Consider the following 16173-nt stretch of genomic DNA (forward strand, 5'->3'; position numbering starts at 1 on the left):
TGTATTTTAGCAATTAGAAAAGTGTCAGATGTTTTATTAACACAATTTTGTAATGTTTATACTTACTTATTTATTACATAACAAAACTTTCGGCATTTTGTAAGTACATTAAAATAAGAGACATAAGTTCACTTTGCTACAGTATGATCAGAATCAGAAGGTCACACATCTATGGAATTAGTAGGTACTTTGTACGGAGTACCTACTAATTCACTAATTCATGCACACACCAAAAACTTACGTGTGGCAAAAGTTTTAAAAACTTTTACGACCGGATGTGGAAATGAAATGTTTGTTTGACGTTGACAGTGACATATGACAGTCAACAGCTGACGCGAGTCTGCGCATTTCAAACAATAACAAAGTTAGAGTTTGCGATCAATAGCCCGAAGAGAAGGGAAAATCTAGATTCAGACCTTATCTCTCTCGCCCGGTCGTTTATTCGTGTTTTGAAACCTGAATTGCTGCTATTGATTGGGCTTCGTGTTCGTACCTTTCATGTTAACCGCGAGTGTTGTCCGGCGCTTCAATGCAGGGCAGTTTCAAGATCCAACTTATAAACATGGGAACACGGGCGGCGGCCTGTAAGCATTTCTTCAATAATCTACGCTGCTTTAGCATTGAAACATAATAATTTTGGAAACGTGTCATAGAGGAATTTTGTCGTCGAGTTTACTGTTAATCGTCCACGCAATTTTTGCATTAGAACCTGTGCTGTGTTGTGTAATCACATTTTAAACATCACATTTATGTTCCCCCATTCATAAGAGACATAGTTTTTTTTTTATAGTTAAAGTTTTTAAAACCTTTTTGTGTATTTGAAATAAATATAAATAAATATTTAGATCTCTTATGTATTTATCTTAGACTTTTTATATCTTAACTATGTACTATGTATTAGAGTGAGTATAATTAAAATTTTAGATATATGTATATTCAAATGTAACAAAATGTAAACTTTTAAATTGTAACACATTACATACATTTTCTAGTGCCAACAAATTAGTTCTGAATTGCCACAAAAATCCCTGGACCAAGTTACAGTTTTTTATTTTTACATTAAATAAACAGGCAGCTTTAGACAAGGCTTTTTTGAGCAAAGTCATCTGCACTGCCTAATTCTCATACATTTTCTAAAATTTTCGTATTAAAATTATAAAAAGCATTTTTTAATCAACCACTAAGCAATGACAAAATTCCTCAGACACACGAGATCGCAAAGCTTGCATGGACAATAACACATTTATTTTTCAGAGGTATGAATCGGGGAGGCCCCATTGCGTAGTCGCTTTTTGTGTGTAATGCAGCCGCAGGCGTGCGATATGCAGTTTGTTTTGGAGCCGCTGAATCAGAAAGGTGAGCTCGTTGAAGCGGGCGGCTGTCTGTTGCACAGTGTGGTTTGTTTTCAGAACCTGGGGGTACGTTACGCTTCGTTTGTGAGGGTTGCCATCTATTTTTATTTTAAAATTCTGTCGTAGTTGCCAGTTATGTTTGAATATTTGGCTGGAATCTGATGTCATGAACTGCCTTTATTCTTACTCAGATAAATTTATATAGAGCCATGACTTAATTATTGACAATGTTCACAAGAATTTGGATGAGTATGAGTTATATATATATATATATATATATATATATATATATATATATATATATATATATATATTTAATTTATTTAACATATTGGTAAATAAATACACATAATAATTTTTGATCTGAAAATGTTTGTGTAAAAGTACTTCTATGCAATAAAACTATTTAATTTAAATACTTTCTATTCAAATGAAAGGAAACTGGCTTTTGAGTTTTACTTAATTTTTTGTATTTTTTGTTTATTAAAATGTAAAAATTAAATTTTATTAGTATGTTCTTATTGTAAAATGGGGCAATTTTTGATGGCAACCCAATACTTGTGAGCAAAGCATTCACTTGCATCTGATCCCATTCTGTCTTAAGTCCAATCTTGTTGTACTGTCTATATCTTCAATGAGTTGTAGCAATACTCCATGTTCATACAAATCTGACTTTTATCACATGTCATAAACGTATACAAAATATTACCGTTGAAAATGATTGATCTCAAAAAAAATATGCAAGAAAAAAAATGAAATCAAATTGAGTTGAACATGTATTAATTTTCTTTTTTTAGTTTTGCTAGTATTTCTTGTTCACTTTTCATTAAGATCACATCACATAAATAAAGATGAAAAATATAACTTTATTTGTTCTTATTAAGTAGTAGTTATTTACAAGAAAATATTATAGGACACTTTACTTAAAAACTAAATTACATATTTTACAAAAATACCTTACAATATTTGCCGCCAAACATAACATCTCTTTTTGGTCTAATGGTTGACTGGTAGAAAATGGTGTTAGTCCACCAATTTCTTTTTTAAGTTTTTAAATAAAAAAATAATATCTGGCTGGTGATAAAAATGAATTTGTGATGAACAACTACGCTCACTAGATATAGACTCTTATGTTGCCCCAGTCCCTAAGGCAGTGTGCACGTCCTTGGTGTTCTGTGATGTCTTATGTCCTTCAGATGTGTAGACAGACTGTCCTTGTATATGTACTGTCTGCTCTGTGGCTCACCTTTCAGGTTAGGCTGTAACATTATCTTTAGCTACCCAGGCATGGCTACGTCGACGCATATTAGGCTTTATCCCATTTGTATACTTTGGGAAATGTAAATAACAAGCTCATCCGTACTACAGTTTAAGGCAGCCTGTAAATTAAATTATCAAATTATATTGTGCAATATGAAATAATGACAACGGTACTAGACTAAATTGATTTTTCTAAAGTAATTTTTCTTCACAAACTTAATCCACTGCTGCATCATTTTCTCCTGGCTAGATATCCTTATGTTAATATATTGCACAATATATTTGGGGTACTGACCAGCTGACCACCGTCCAATAAAGGGTATTAGCTATGGTCACTTCTTGGGCTCCCCTCAAATTCAGTCATTTTATAGTTGCGGCTGACTAAGGTTGCTTTGTGATTATGGTACTACTCAATCACATATGCCTATACACGAACTGTACCTGTGTGCATACATATACATATGTATGCGTACACCACATATATTTCATACGTTTCGTAAAGCCCAAATTTCAAATAACTTGGTACTTACATTTTCAAATGTTGAAAATTTTCATAATTTGTTTAAATTAATGGGATTACCGAGCTCATGTCGATATATTTAAGGCTATGTTTCCACCACGGAGCATGGAATACTACACTTAAAATACTACTTTACTTAAAATTAGATAATCCAATTTATTTTCCATAAGGATGGCTCACTTAGTTACACGGGAAATAAATTGGCTTGTGGCGTTGGTCTTGCCCTGGAACTTTGTCCATATCCTCTAGTAGGTCGTCTCGTAGGTCTCGTAGGGTTCCGAGGCGACTAAGTACTAATACATAGCCTTAGCAACAATAGTATTCCCGAGGAGGGTCGTCAGGTTGTCAAATGACAGCTTTTACATTGATTCCAAGCTACGCGGTATCACAGCTCTGAATGCTGTAGCATTCGGGGAACGCGAGAGACAGATTGATTACTCATTTACTCCAAATTTGTGGTGGAAACATAGCTGTAATAATGCTTCTATTGCCATTGTGCTTGATTTAGTTATATGGCGGTAGGAAAGCAATGCCATACTGCTTATAATATAAGGAAGCTGTTACTGCTTTTATTGTCTAGAGTGGTCTTAACACCAATTGACTTCTTATTATAAAAGGCGGCAACGCATCAGTGACACTCAAGTTGCTGGTGTCCATGGACTGCAGTGTTTGCTCACCGTCAGGCAACCAGCATGTTTGTTTGATTACTATGGTATGAAAAGACACAAATAGTCAACATGTAGGAATATAAGAATCCGGAAAACTATTTGATGTTTTTGTTTAGATTTCAAACTCATGTTTGAGTTTTTTAAAGTGTTAGATATATTGCCTTCAGGGCCTCTCTATATGTATTCTTTTCTTTATAACGGAATCACTATTTTCTTTAACACTTAGTTTTTAACCTTTTTATGTATATTTATGAGGTAAGTACTACTTAGGTAAGTAATATCTTTTATAGTTTTAATAGTTTTTATTAGTCGCCATACAAATAGTGATTTACAAAAATACTTATTTACATTTATTTTAAATTATTTTTTGTACATAACACACAAATATTTTAAATTTTGTAAAATTGTGCTTACTATCTTTAATTACTTCAACTACAAAATATTTATAAATTAGCCCACTATTTACACAAAGAATTGTCAAGTTTTTGCCTGTCTTTACTATAGATTTCGGCATCGTTTTTGTATAATTCTATTTTTTTCATACATGAGACATCACAACCTTTTCGAACTGGATTGACTCTTTCATTTGGACATGTCCCCAGTTTCTTCTTCCTGGTCCGCTATCATATTTCTTCTCCACTTGGCACGTTCTTCGGTAACCTTAGTCGTCAGGTCTTGACTTGACACCCATATGGGACTGTACTGTCGACAGATTTAACAAAAATGGCACCTGTACTTATACCATTTTATAAATACAGATTTTACTAATATCCCTTGATCGAACAGTCACAGCGAAGATCCGCAGCCTGTACGACTGCCAGTTGCGGTTGATGCACAACATCCAACCACTGCCGTCTGGCGCTGACATTGCCAATACCGTCAAATACTTCTCGCAGACTTTGCTTAGTAAGTATTTTACTTCATTGATAATCATTGTAATTTATAAGTAATTATGTTATTATTTAGGTATTATACATTAATACGTTAAAATATATATATTAATACGTTAAAATAAAAAATCTGTAGTGAAATTGTGTGTTTTAGAAATCGAGACTAAACATGGCCATAAAATTGACCCTTGTAGTATACTAATTTTATTATCACTTCAGTTTGACTCATAATATTTTTGAACTTATTGTCAGTATTATGAACTGGTATAAATTATTCATGATTCACTGATATAATAGTTCATTAAGTAATTTACTTGTGATTATTGTAGTGAATTTAAGAAAAATATGTGTAATTAAGATTATCAAACGCTTTTGAAAAGTTACACGATTACCTACAATTCTTCTAGTATTTGCTTGTACCTATATTAGAAGAATAGAACTAGAATATACGATAAATATAATTGCAAATAAAACTTTCAGGTGTCCTCAAAGATGTCCCACGCTCGCCCCTGGAGATGATCCGGGACGCGGACAATGATGCAGATCGGATGATGCTGTATCCTAATCTGGACTATAAGGGATTATTCAACGCTATCTCGCAGCTCGTAGACGCTGCCCCACATCTTCAATATGGCATGCAACGTATGTTTGTAAACGCCTTATTTATTTGTGCTAGGTTAACGGACCTTTTTATTTTGAATTGTGACGTTTTTTTTTCAGCATTTGGTCAAGCCGTATTGCAATGCCTCGGTTGCCTACTCCCATTCTTGGAGTACGATATGATAGACAACCTGCCATATCTGGTAGCGTACTGTGTGGCCGTGTTTCCGATGACTCTTCACCAGGAAATACTGCATCTGCTGTGCTATTACATTCTGCCGTTTACCATTTGTGAGTGCTAATCATTTATCTAGTTTCAATTATCTATGACTTGCGTCTTGGGGCTTCAGCCTCGTTCTACGTCGACAGTCTTTAAGGAAAGATCACATAAATCTCTTCTCGTCCTTTTCTTTCATTTATATGTGTAGATATAACCTGTGGCGTGTGGTTGTGCTCTAGAATACGAACACAGAAAGTGTCCGTATCCTCCCATGAATGTCATACGTAGCGAAGCGACTTTATTTATACTATGTAATGACACTGGCCGGTGCTTCGCGGCGTCAAGATTTCTTCATAAAAACGGAATCACGCGAAGTTATAGTTTATATTATTATAGTTATAGAGCTTTAATATAGTACCTACTATTTTAATTATGGTATCTACTAGTCACTGCTGCTGCTTCAAAAGAACCATTTTTTTTAAAATACGAGAATTAGTACCTGGGATTATAGTTGACATAATCTAACTTCTGCAGCTCGTAAATATTCCGGGCAAGAAGAAGAAAGCCAAGCTTCTCAGTCAGTTGCTGCGATTGTAATGATGGTGTTTCAGCACTCCAACAACCCAGGTATGTAATTAACAAATTAAAACATCTAAATGTGTTTATCAGAGCAGTCAGTTTAGACTCTTTACAATTTTAACAGAAAAGAATAATTTTTTTCTATCTATATTTAAAATAATTAATCTGTACTGTGGTAATGTAATGGTGGAAGCGGTGGTGGTGTAATGGTTAAGACGCCCGCCTGTGGATCGAAAGGTCCCAGGTTCGAATCCGACTCGTGCCCCATGAGTTTGTATACCATGTATAGTAGTTTTCATCGACCACCACTTGCTTCCGGTGAAGGAAAACATCGTGAGGAAACCTGCACACTGGTTGATTATTAATTTGTGTGTGAAATGGAGAAGGCAATGGCAAACCACTCCATTACGAGTGCCAAGAAAGTTGTTATGTGTGTTTCATTCCACGTATTGACCACGACCCTCAGCCATGAGGAATACGACTATGAACACTGTGGTAATGTCAATTTATTGGAAATGATTCCTTGTTCATAATAATTTGATATTTTCCCAGCTCATCACTGCCAACTACTGGAATGTCTGATGTCTATGAAGCAGACGGTAGTGAAGGACATTCTCTGTGTGATCGCCTACGGCACATGGGGCGCGAGAGTGTCGGCTGCCAAACTTCTGTTCTATTACTGGCCACCGTTCGACGCGAAATTGTTTGATAGAAAAGGACTGTTGTGCAAGTTTTCTAGTAAGTATATTAGTTTACTAGCTTTTTTAATTTATGTACTAAACAAACGTACAACAATGTTGTAACTTTTACATCTCTCATATTCGGTAAGTAGGTCCTTATTACCCCAAATGGGGCTTGTAGGTGCCCAATTAGCGCTCTAGGGTAATAATGTAGCTGGAAAAGCCCTGGGGCGGTAAGTAATTTAAAAAAAACTTCACTCTTTCAAAAAGTTCGCGTACATCTAACCATCATACCGGCAATAGACATCATGCATTCAGCCCAATGACCATATAGGTTGCTTCGCTATTCAGCCTTGTCTTCGTATGAGTATAATAGTCATCAATTTTAAATATCGAACGGTGAGGCTCAATTTCGTTCTTGAAAAAAAAAAAAAATTAAAAAGTTTTTTACTTGGTTCTTTTTAAAGAAAAAAGGTGGGACGATAGGGATTGGCGGGAAAACAGGGCGGATTTAAATTTTGATATCCTTTTCAAAAATTCATATCTCTATATTTCTGTGTAGATATTATAAATAATATATTGTAGTATAGTGTATTGTATATATCATTGCCGATAATTTGTAAGTAAGTTTTAAGCCTTTTTTATTACTTATGGATTTGGAGCCGGACCCGGATCCTCCGGATCCGAAAGATGATTCAGGAGATTTTGCTGATACTACCAATAGCATCTTCAGCAAACCTATGTTTTTTGTTGATGAATATGATCATTCAAATATTGCAGAGTTTGTTAACATCAAAAACAAAAAGAAAGAAAAGAAAAATAAATTATCTAATTCTTTCAAAACCAAACATACAGATAAGCAAATGGCAATGCGGCCACTGCAGCAGGCTCTGGTGTCAGAAAATTTGATTTTAAATAAGAAAACGCCAAATATCGCGGGTCCCCCCTTGCAGGTCGAATCTTCTCTCGAGCCTGCTTCAGTGACTCAAAGGGCACCTAAAGTAGCTGAATCTCCATATAGAACATTTTATATGCAAACTGACCCTGGTCCATATATGGTACAAGTAACTCTGATATCAGAACCCATGTCAGGTACCACACTGCATCCCCTGAAGTTTGGCAGCTTTTTGATGAAGAACGGATTAGGAAATATACTTCAGGACGGTATTAAACGAATAGGGAGGAACCGCATTTCAATTACTTTTAAAACATGTAGTGATGCCAACAATTTCTTAAATGTAATGTCCAAAAATTTAGATTATAAGGTTGCGATCCCAACATTCAATATTTGTAAGATGGGCTTGGTTAAGGGAATCCCAGTAGAATGGACCCATGAGGATATTAAAATGAATTTACAAATACCGGACGGGTATGGACCAATAGTTAAGTCCCGCAGATTGAGTAGGAGGACTGTAAACTCAGACTCAGTTTCATGGACTCCTACTCAGTCAGTGGTCCTAACCTTTGATGGACAGGCCTTGCCCTCAAGAGTTTATTCCTTCTTTTCGAGCATCCCCGTGGAACAATATATTTTTCCAACTATTCAGTGCTTCAATTGCTGCCGTTTTGGTCACACTAGAAATAACTGTAGGAGTAAACCGAGATGCAGCAAATGTAGTGGGGAACACAGTGGGCTCTCATGCCTGGTGACTGAATATGTCTGTGTCAATTGTTCTGAACCTCACATGGCAACAAATAAGCTGTGCCCTGAGTTCAATAGGCAAACAAATATCAAAAAACATATGTCTGAAAACTCAACTTCTTATCAGGAAGCAGCAAAGCTATTTCCCTTTAAGAATACCTATTCTCATGTAGCGACTTCCTTGCAATCCTCACATCCTCCCTCTTCAAATTCTGTTCTTGACAATAACAATATCCATTCTTATAAGAAAACTATTGTTAAGAAACCTAAACAAGCACCAAGTCATTCTCCAGGTTATGATAAGCAGGAACATAATTCCTTGATACGCTCCATCTCCTTTGAAGAAACTAGAACTACAGGTACAGCTCTCCCAGCAAATAAAGCACCTTTACCCTCATCAGAGGAACTTAATAAGTTGTTATCAACACTTGTTAACATTATTGCTAATTCTAACCTTCCAGAATCCGTTGCTGTTACAATAATAAACAATATTTCAATATCAATTTTTAATATATTTAAACATGGATCAAGTCCTCCAGTGGAACTGTAAAAGCATTACACCTAAAAAACATGATATAATCAATTTGATTAACTCATATAATTTATTTCTTTTAGCTATTTCTGAGACTTGGTTAAAACCCAAGTCCAATTTTCATATCCAAGGATTTAATATTCTTCGACATGATAGAACTGATGGATATGGTGGCACAGCTCTTTTAATTCGCAATAATCATACTTTCTTTTCACTGTCCATTCCTTCTTTTAATTCTAAAACTCTTCAAGCAGTTGCTGCTCGAGTGGGTGAAGTAACTTATCTTTCCATATATATTTCTGAAAAGGATTTATCTGCTCTTCCTATATTAGATAAAATCATTGATTCTCTGCCTAAGCCAATAGTAGTTTTAGGAGATTTTAATGCTCATCACTCCTTATGGGGTGCTCCTAATGATGATAACATGGGAAATGGCTTGATGGAAATTATACATGACAACAATTTATGTGTGTTAAATGATGGTTCCCCAACTCGTCGTCCAGTACTAGGACAAGCACCAAGCCATGTTGATATAACCCTCAGCTCTCCCGAGTTGTCCTCTTTACTAAGCTGGGAATGTTTATCACTTTCCGGTAGCAGTGATCACTACCCAATACTTATTTCTCTTCCTTCTGGTAAAACAGGTTCCTTTTCTCCATTACCTTCTCTTTTTAAGTATAGATTAAATAATTGTGATTGGGAGTCATTTAGCCGTACAGTAGACGATTATATCGAGCCACTTCCCGCATTATGTGCTACAAATTTGGAAAACATAAATAAAGCATATGATAACCTTATCACAGCATACTTGACAGCTGCAGACAAACACATCCCAAAAAAGAAAGTTGCCAGTAATAAAATACCCTCTCCCCCGTGGTGGGATAAAGAATGTACAGAGGCTATTAATAAAAGAAATGAAACAGAACAGTCAATTAAAAATAATTTAAACTTGAATAGCTATCTGTTATTTAAAAATACTGAAGCAGCCACCAAAAGACTTCTGCGTAAAAAGAAAAGAGATGGATGGAAACGCTTTTGTTTAAATCTTTCTCCCGATGTACCGTCGTCTGTAATTTGGAAGAAAATAAGAATGTTTAGAGCATCTACAGTAGCTCAGGCTAAGAATTCAAATTCTGTAGATTGGGTTGAACCGTTTTTAAATAATCTTGCTCCCAGCACTGTTCCAAATTTTCCCCCTTCACAGTTTGGGTTTAGAAAAGGTAAAAGTGTTGCTGATAGTCATGCTTTATTTACCACAGATATACTAACGTCCTTTACAAAATCAGAATCAGTTGTTGCTGCATTTTTAGATATTCATGCTGCGTATGATAATGTTGACTTAATTAAATTAAGCGAGAAGATGCAAAAGTTGGGAGTGCCGTTGAAGTATGTCAATTTTATCTTTAATTTATATTCAGAAAGAACTATATCGGTGTACGTTCCTGGATTTGAAAATGAAAAACGAACTATTTGGAATGGCGTTCCACAGGGGTCTGTACTTAGTCCCCTGTTATATAATATTTATACTTATGACTTACATTCGAATATAGATCTGGCATCATGTTGTGTGTTACAGTATGCAGACGATGTTTTAATTTATTCATCTCACTCTGATATTCAAAAGGCAGCAGGAAACCTAAGTAGTACATTACATAAATTGTCAATATGGCTCTCGGAGCATAATCTTTCGTTATCCAAATCCAAAAGCACAGTAGTTGTATTTACTCGTAAAAGAAAAATTCCATTGATAAATGTTTCAGTTGATAATGAAATGATTCCGGTGTCTGATAAAGCTAAATTTCTTGGACGCTTATTTGACACTGCTATGAACGGTAACGCTCATATTAACAATGTGATCACAAAATGTGAAAAGAATATAAATATAATTAGAGCTGTTAGTGGAGTTTGGTGGGGATCACATCCTAGTATACTTAAATTAATGTATAATGCTTTAATAAGAAGCCTATTAGATTTTGGCTCTATAACATTTTGTCTTGAAAATAAAACTGCAGTTCATAAATTAGATTTATTACAATATAAATGTCTTAGGATAATAACTGGTGCAATGAAGAGTACACCAACAAATGCACTACAAGTCGAATGTTCCGAGCCTCCCTTGGCGTTACGTAGACAATATCTTTCCGATAGGTTTATTTTTAAAAATCAACAATATACCAATCATCCGTTAAATTCAAAATTACGTACTCTCAGTGACACCATTAATGATCGGAATGTATTTTGGCGTAAAAATAGCATACCACATTTGATATCTAGCTACAGGAGATTTGAAGGCCTTCAGTGCTCAACTCACAAATACTATTGTCATCCTGTGTTTTCATACGATTACGATACTTTAATTTTTGAACCAAAAGTAAATTTGTCCCTAGGCATTGTTAAAGGAACAAGATTAGCAAACTCTAAATTTATCTCGTATCTTAAAGATTTGGATTCTAAACCTGAAGTATTCTATACAGATGCTTCTAAATGCTTAGACCCTAGTAATAATAGTGTAGGAGCTGCCTTTTTAAGACATTCATCAGGCTATTTTCAACTTTTTAAATATCCAAATTTATTCTCTAACTTCATAGGAGAAGGCATGGCTATTCTTGAGTGTATTAGATATATTATTTTGAACAAAATTAAAAACTCTTATGTTTGTTCAGACTCGCTTAGTTTTCTTCAAGCAATTTTATCAAATCCCTTCAAAAAACAATCTTCTTGTCCTCTAGCCCTTGAGGTCAAATGCCATTTAAAACATTGTCATAATTTAAATTTACATGTCACTCTAGCTTGGATACCTGGTCATTCGGGTATTCAAGGTAATGAATTAGTCGATGGCCTGGCAACCTTAGCAGCATCACAGGGAAATGCTGAAAATGACTTTGTCTACTGTCAAGACCTCCTGGCAGTTCCACGAGAGTATCTTTTGAAAGAATGGAACTCTACATGGGAGAGGTCTAGTCAGTCAAAGGGAGGACATTATCGACGCCTTAATGCAGAACTTTGTCTAAAACCTTGGTTTTCAAAACTGATTTTTGATAGAAGAGTTTCTTCTACCATATGTAGACTTAGATTTGGTCATTGTTGTATTGCTACTCATTTACAAAGAATCGGTGTTCTTAGTGAAGATATATGTGACTGCGCTTTAGTTGAAGAAGGTGATATTGATCATCTTCTGTTCAGATGTTCAAAATATGACTCAAAGCCTCTTTACCAATTCCTTATAGAACTCCGTGCTCCTCTTCCTTGTGATTCCTTTACTATCCTTTCCTTTACAGATTTTAAATATATTAAAGCTCTTGCTTCTTTCCTTTCTTACCATAATATTTATGTTTAAAACTATTTATTTACCCTTACATTACATATGATAATATATGTATTTATTGCCCTCATTCTTCAACACCGCCTAAGTCCTATCCTATCGTCCAATAACAATGTAACTCGACATTGGCAAAAATAAGCTCTATTGAAGAAGTTTGATTGCCACAAAGAAGAAAAGAAAAAAAAAAAAAAAAAAGAAAAAAGGTGGGAATAGAAAACTTTTACTTTAAATATTGTTTGTTTTTGGGATTTTTTTACGTGCTAATTAGGAAAAAACAATTCTTGTAATGCCGGTTTATTTTCTACTTGCCTCACAATCGAAATGTATAGCAGAGTTGTTAGCTCGGGTGTAAGCATCAATTGCACCCTCGAACTATATATATAAATATCTCGGGCTGCAATTGATGCCTTAAAGCCTTTGCCTGTTGATTGTCTAATAAAATGTATATTAGATATAGCTTAGTAAGCGTATATGTATTTGAGAAATGAAATACTTTCCTATATTAAAAATGCTGGGTGGGTGGGCCGCTAGGTGGTTTGTTCTTACGTTATAATAAGTTACGAGTAATTGCTTTTGGTCAAGGAAAACATCGTGAGGACATCTGCCTCACTGGTTGACTATTTAGTTGGTGTATCCGATTACTTGCCACTAGGTGGTAGGTAACTGTGAAACTCATGTCAGATGCCTATAGGCATCTTGATTGCAATCTGATACCAGTGTTATCAATAGTGAAGACTATTGATTGGCTCTTTGTTTTATATTTTCATTTCTTTAAGTAAGTCCACCAAATAAATAAGAAACAAAACCGACATTTATGTATATATTATGTATTTTCACTATTTATTTATCTATGTAATTTGACATTTTTTATTAAAACTTTACATCACTAACTTAAAACTTAACATTAGTCTTTAGGTATTCTGTGCCAGTCAAACATTGGTACCACACAAATAAAAATAAAAATATTACATTTTGTTTTTTTTTTACAGACGACCTAGTCCCGTTCCTGTGCCAGCGGGACATGTGCCCCAACGCTGGGTCAGCGGAAGCCGCCAAGGTCTGCTACGACCACTGCATCAGCGTCACCTTCGCCTCAGACAGCCCGCCGCCGCTGTATCTGTGCATCGAGTGCGCTAATGAGATACACAGGTGGGTTTACATACTATAATTACACTAGCTTTTTGCCCGTAGGTTGCCCTGTGTGTTCCCACGGGAACAGTTAGTTTTCCGGGACTTTTTGTGTTTCTCACGTGGTTCCCCTTGTTTATAGTTTTCTTTATCTTTGTATGTAATTTTTATATCACTAATAATTTTGTAATCTATTTGTCCTTACAGGGAACACCCTAATCAAAGGTTTTTTGATATCTTACATCCACAGCAACAAGTGTCTATGGTGTGTGAGAATAAGGTACGATATAGAAATGAAATTGTATTTTTTTGAACATTAGAATTACTGATAAATTTGGATACAAACAATTTTTTTATTTTTTTTTTATTTGCAAGCTACTCGCCAATAAACATTCACATATTGATTTATATTTCAGAATTGCCGATCGTCAGACAAAGCTGCATATTCCATTTGTTTTTCTAACGAGTGCGCTAGTTATAACGGCAACCATCCTATTAGGTGAGTTCTGAAAACCCATTTATATTATTCAAATCGGCTAAAGGCATTTGATATGATTTTATTATTATTTGTAAATAATATTAATAGATTAGTATGAGGGATCCGAGGTCATGTGAAGTGGCGAATATTGTGCGCACTTATTTCTTGACGAATTTCATGATTCTAGGTCCACGGGAAGTACCTTAAGTATTGCCCTATAAAATTGCAAAATATAGTTTTTTATCACCATTATACATATATCATTATATATTTATTTATTTTATAACACACTAGCAGCAAATTTAGCTCATGCGTGTTTTGAAATGCGTCTGTCTTGAAGTTTGGAGATTTTCTCCAAACTATAATTGTTGATATTTATAACTGTTGACTGAAGGTGCAGTGACGATAATTTCATTGAGTTTTCAGTCTCGTATTATACGATTTAATAGAAAAACTAAGTCCACAACAAAAAATCACCTCAATCCGTTGCTCCGTTTTGACGTGAAAGTCACATTTATTACATTAGTATGGATAGTTGATAATGTTATACGCTCAAAGCCAGGAACACGCTCAGATGAGAGATAGAGAGAGAGAGAGAGAGCTTTCGCTCTTTGAACACATAACTACATAAATTATATTAACGGGTACTTGGCAAACTTAGACATGCTAGAGTCCCGTTAATATAATTTATGTAGTTGTAGGGAGAGAGAGAGAGAGAGAGAGGGAGAGAGAGAGTTGGCAATGTTGTGGCCAGATACTGCCAGCAGTGCCACGGCAACCGGCACAACAGCCGGCGCGGCGGGGACCACGTGGTGCACACGCGGCTGCCGCTCGCCTGGCAGATGGACAGCGACATGCAGACCAATCTGGTGGAAGCCATCATAAGGTATATATTTATACGTTTTTTTTTCTAGCTTGTTGTGTACCGCTACTGGGTAAAAGCCTGTACTTTCGTCCAAAACAATTACTCTATTAAGTTACTTACTTAATAGAGTTACTTACTTTTTGGACGAAGGTACAGGCTTTACAAATAGATTACAAAGAAAGATAAACATCGCTAGCTGCTTCTACCGTACAGACTGTAAAAGTCAATCAAGGGTAAGGGCTTGAAATTCAGGATTTTTGTCATAGCAATGACTATCAAAATTTCATCTCAATTCCACCGATAAGCCCACCACACGTTATCATATATTGGGAGTTAACAATAGTAACAAAGTTTTCGTTAAATAGTAGTATAAGTTGTTGGGTAATATTTAGGATTATTATGATAACTCATACTCTGTAACAATGCAGCTGAATCTAAATACGAAGATGTAAAGTTGGCTGGAAAGTTCATTTTCAAAAATTTTAAAAATAAATTTAACCATCATAAATAACGTAATGTTTAATGTAGCTGTCGAACAAACATATCTTTCTTCGCGAATATTTTCTCACGTTGTGACGTCACTTGTTCGTGTCATCTAGTATGGAGCGTTTGGACGAGTCCAAAAATGTGTGATTTTATTTTTGTCATATCTTTGAAAGTATTGTCATTATCACAGTATTTTTTTCATTGTTTCTAATGATATAAGAGTCTTCGAATAGTCATCAAATCAAAAAATGTGGCAACTAGCCTATTAAATAATTTGTTTTTCAGTCATTATCCAATATAATATTAATAAACTATATAACAAAATATCTATTTGTTACGTGTAATTTTATGTTAAAAAACAAATCCGTTTTTGTAGCCTCCTGAAAGAAGCCAAGCCGATCAATATGGAGGACCCTGATAGTTCGGTGGAGCAACTCAAACCGCCGCTGACTGTCAACTTGCCTGATCCAATTTCTGTTGAAGATCGACAGCTGTTGGGCAGGTTAGTCTTCTCCTTATCGAGTGTGTTTTAAGTGGGCGTGGCTCACCAAGCCATAATTTTTGTAAATTCCTTTGTTCAATAGCGAAAATAAGAAAAACGACTTGATAATCGATCACTGTGTACAGGATTTTATTAGTTAATTAATCTAGTTTTCCATTAAACAATGTAGTCACAGTTGACTTAACCGAAAACGGAGGGCAAGCAAAACCCGTGTTGTCAATGTGACATTGTGTAAATAAATAAATATATTGGGACAAATCACACATATTGAGCTAGCCCCGAAGTAAGTTCAAGACGTGTGTCACGGGATACTAACTTAACGATATTATATTTTATGACAAATACATATATAGATAAACATCAAAGACCCGGACCAATCAGAAAAAGATCATTTTCCATCATGACCCGACCGGGGATCGAACCCGGGACGTCTCGGTTCAGAGGCAAGC

At 35.2% G+C, this 16173-nt stretch overlaps 1 protein-coding gene across 4 annotated transcripts in view; it reads left to right on the forward strand.

The window, feature by feature from the left end:
• Positions 1 to 347: 347 nt before the first annotated feature.
• unc79 (uncoordinated 79) overlaps positions 348 to 16173 on the forward strand; it is a 60339-nt gene continuing 44513 nt past the window's right edge. For 3 of the 4 annotated variants that reach the window (XM_053759426.1, XM_053759428.1, XM_053759429.1), the window contains exons 1-12: positions 348 to 584; positions 1255 to 1356; positions 4587 to 4706; positions 5171 to 5332; positions 5411 to 5581; positions 6045 to 6137; positions 6642 to 6827; positions 13255 to 13414; positions 13601 to 13673; positions 13810 to 13892; positions 14626 to 14757; positions 15599 to 15724. In XM_053759426.1, the coding sequence (XP_053615401.1) occupies positions 1302 to 1356; positions 4587 to 4706; positions 5171 to 5332; positions 5411 to 5581; positions 6045 to 6137; positions 6642 to 6827; positions 13255 to 13414; positions 13601 to 13673; positions 13810 to 13892; positions 14626 to 14757; positions 15599 to 15724 (1361 nt within the window). In that variant the 5' untranslated portion in view covers positions 348 to 584; positions 1255 to 1301. The remainder of the gene's footprint in view (positions 585 to 1254; positions 1357 to 4586; positions 4707 to 5170; positions 5333 to 5410; positions 5582 to 6044; positions 6138 to 6641; positions 6828 to 13254; positions 13415 to 13600; positions 13674 to 13809; positions 13893 to 14625; positions 14758 to 15598; positions 15725 to 16173) is intronic. The other variant, XM_053759427.1, reaches the window with a different exon arrangement.

The sequence above is a fragment of the Plodia interpunctella genome, chromosome 19 (genome assembly GCF_027563975.2).
Source record: "Plodia interpunctella isolate USDA-ARS_2022_Savannah chromosome 19, ilPloInte3.2, whole genome shotgun sequence".
In the NCBI taxonomy this organism is placed as follows: Eukaryota; Metazoa; Arthropoda; class Insecta; order Lepidoptera; family Pyralidae; genus Plodia; species Plodia interpunctella.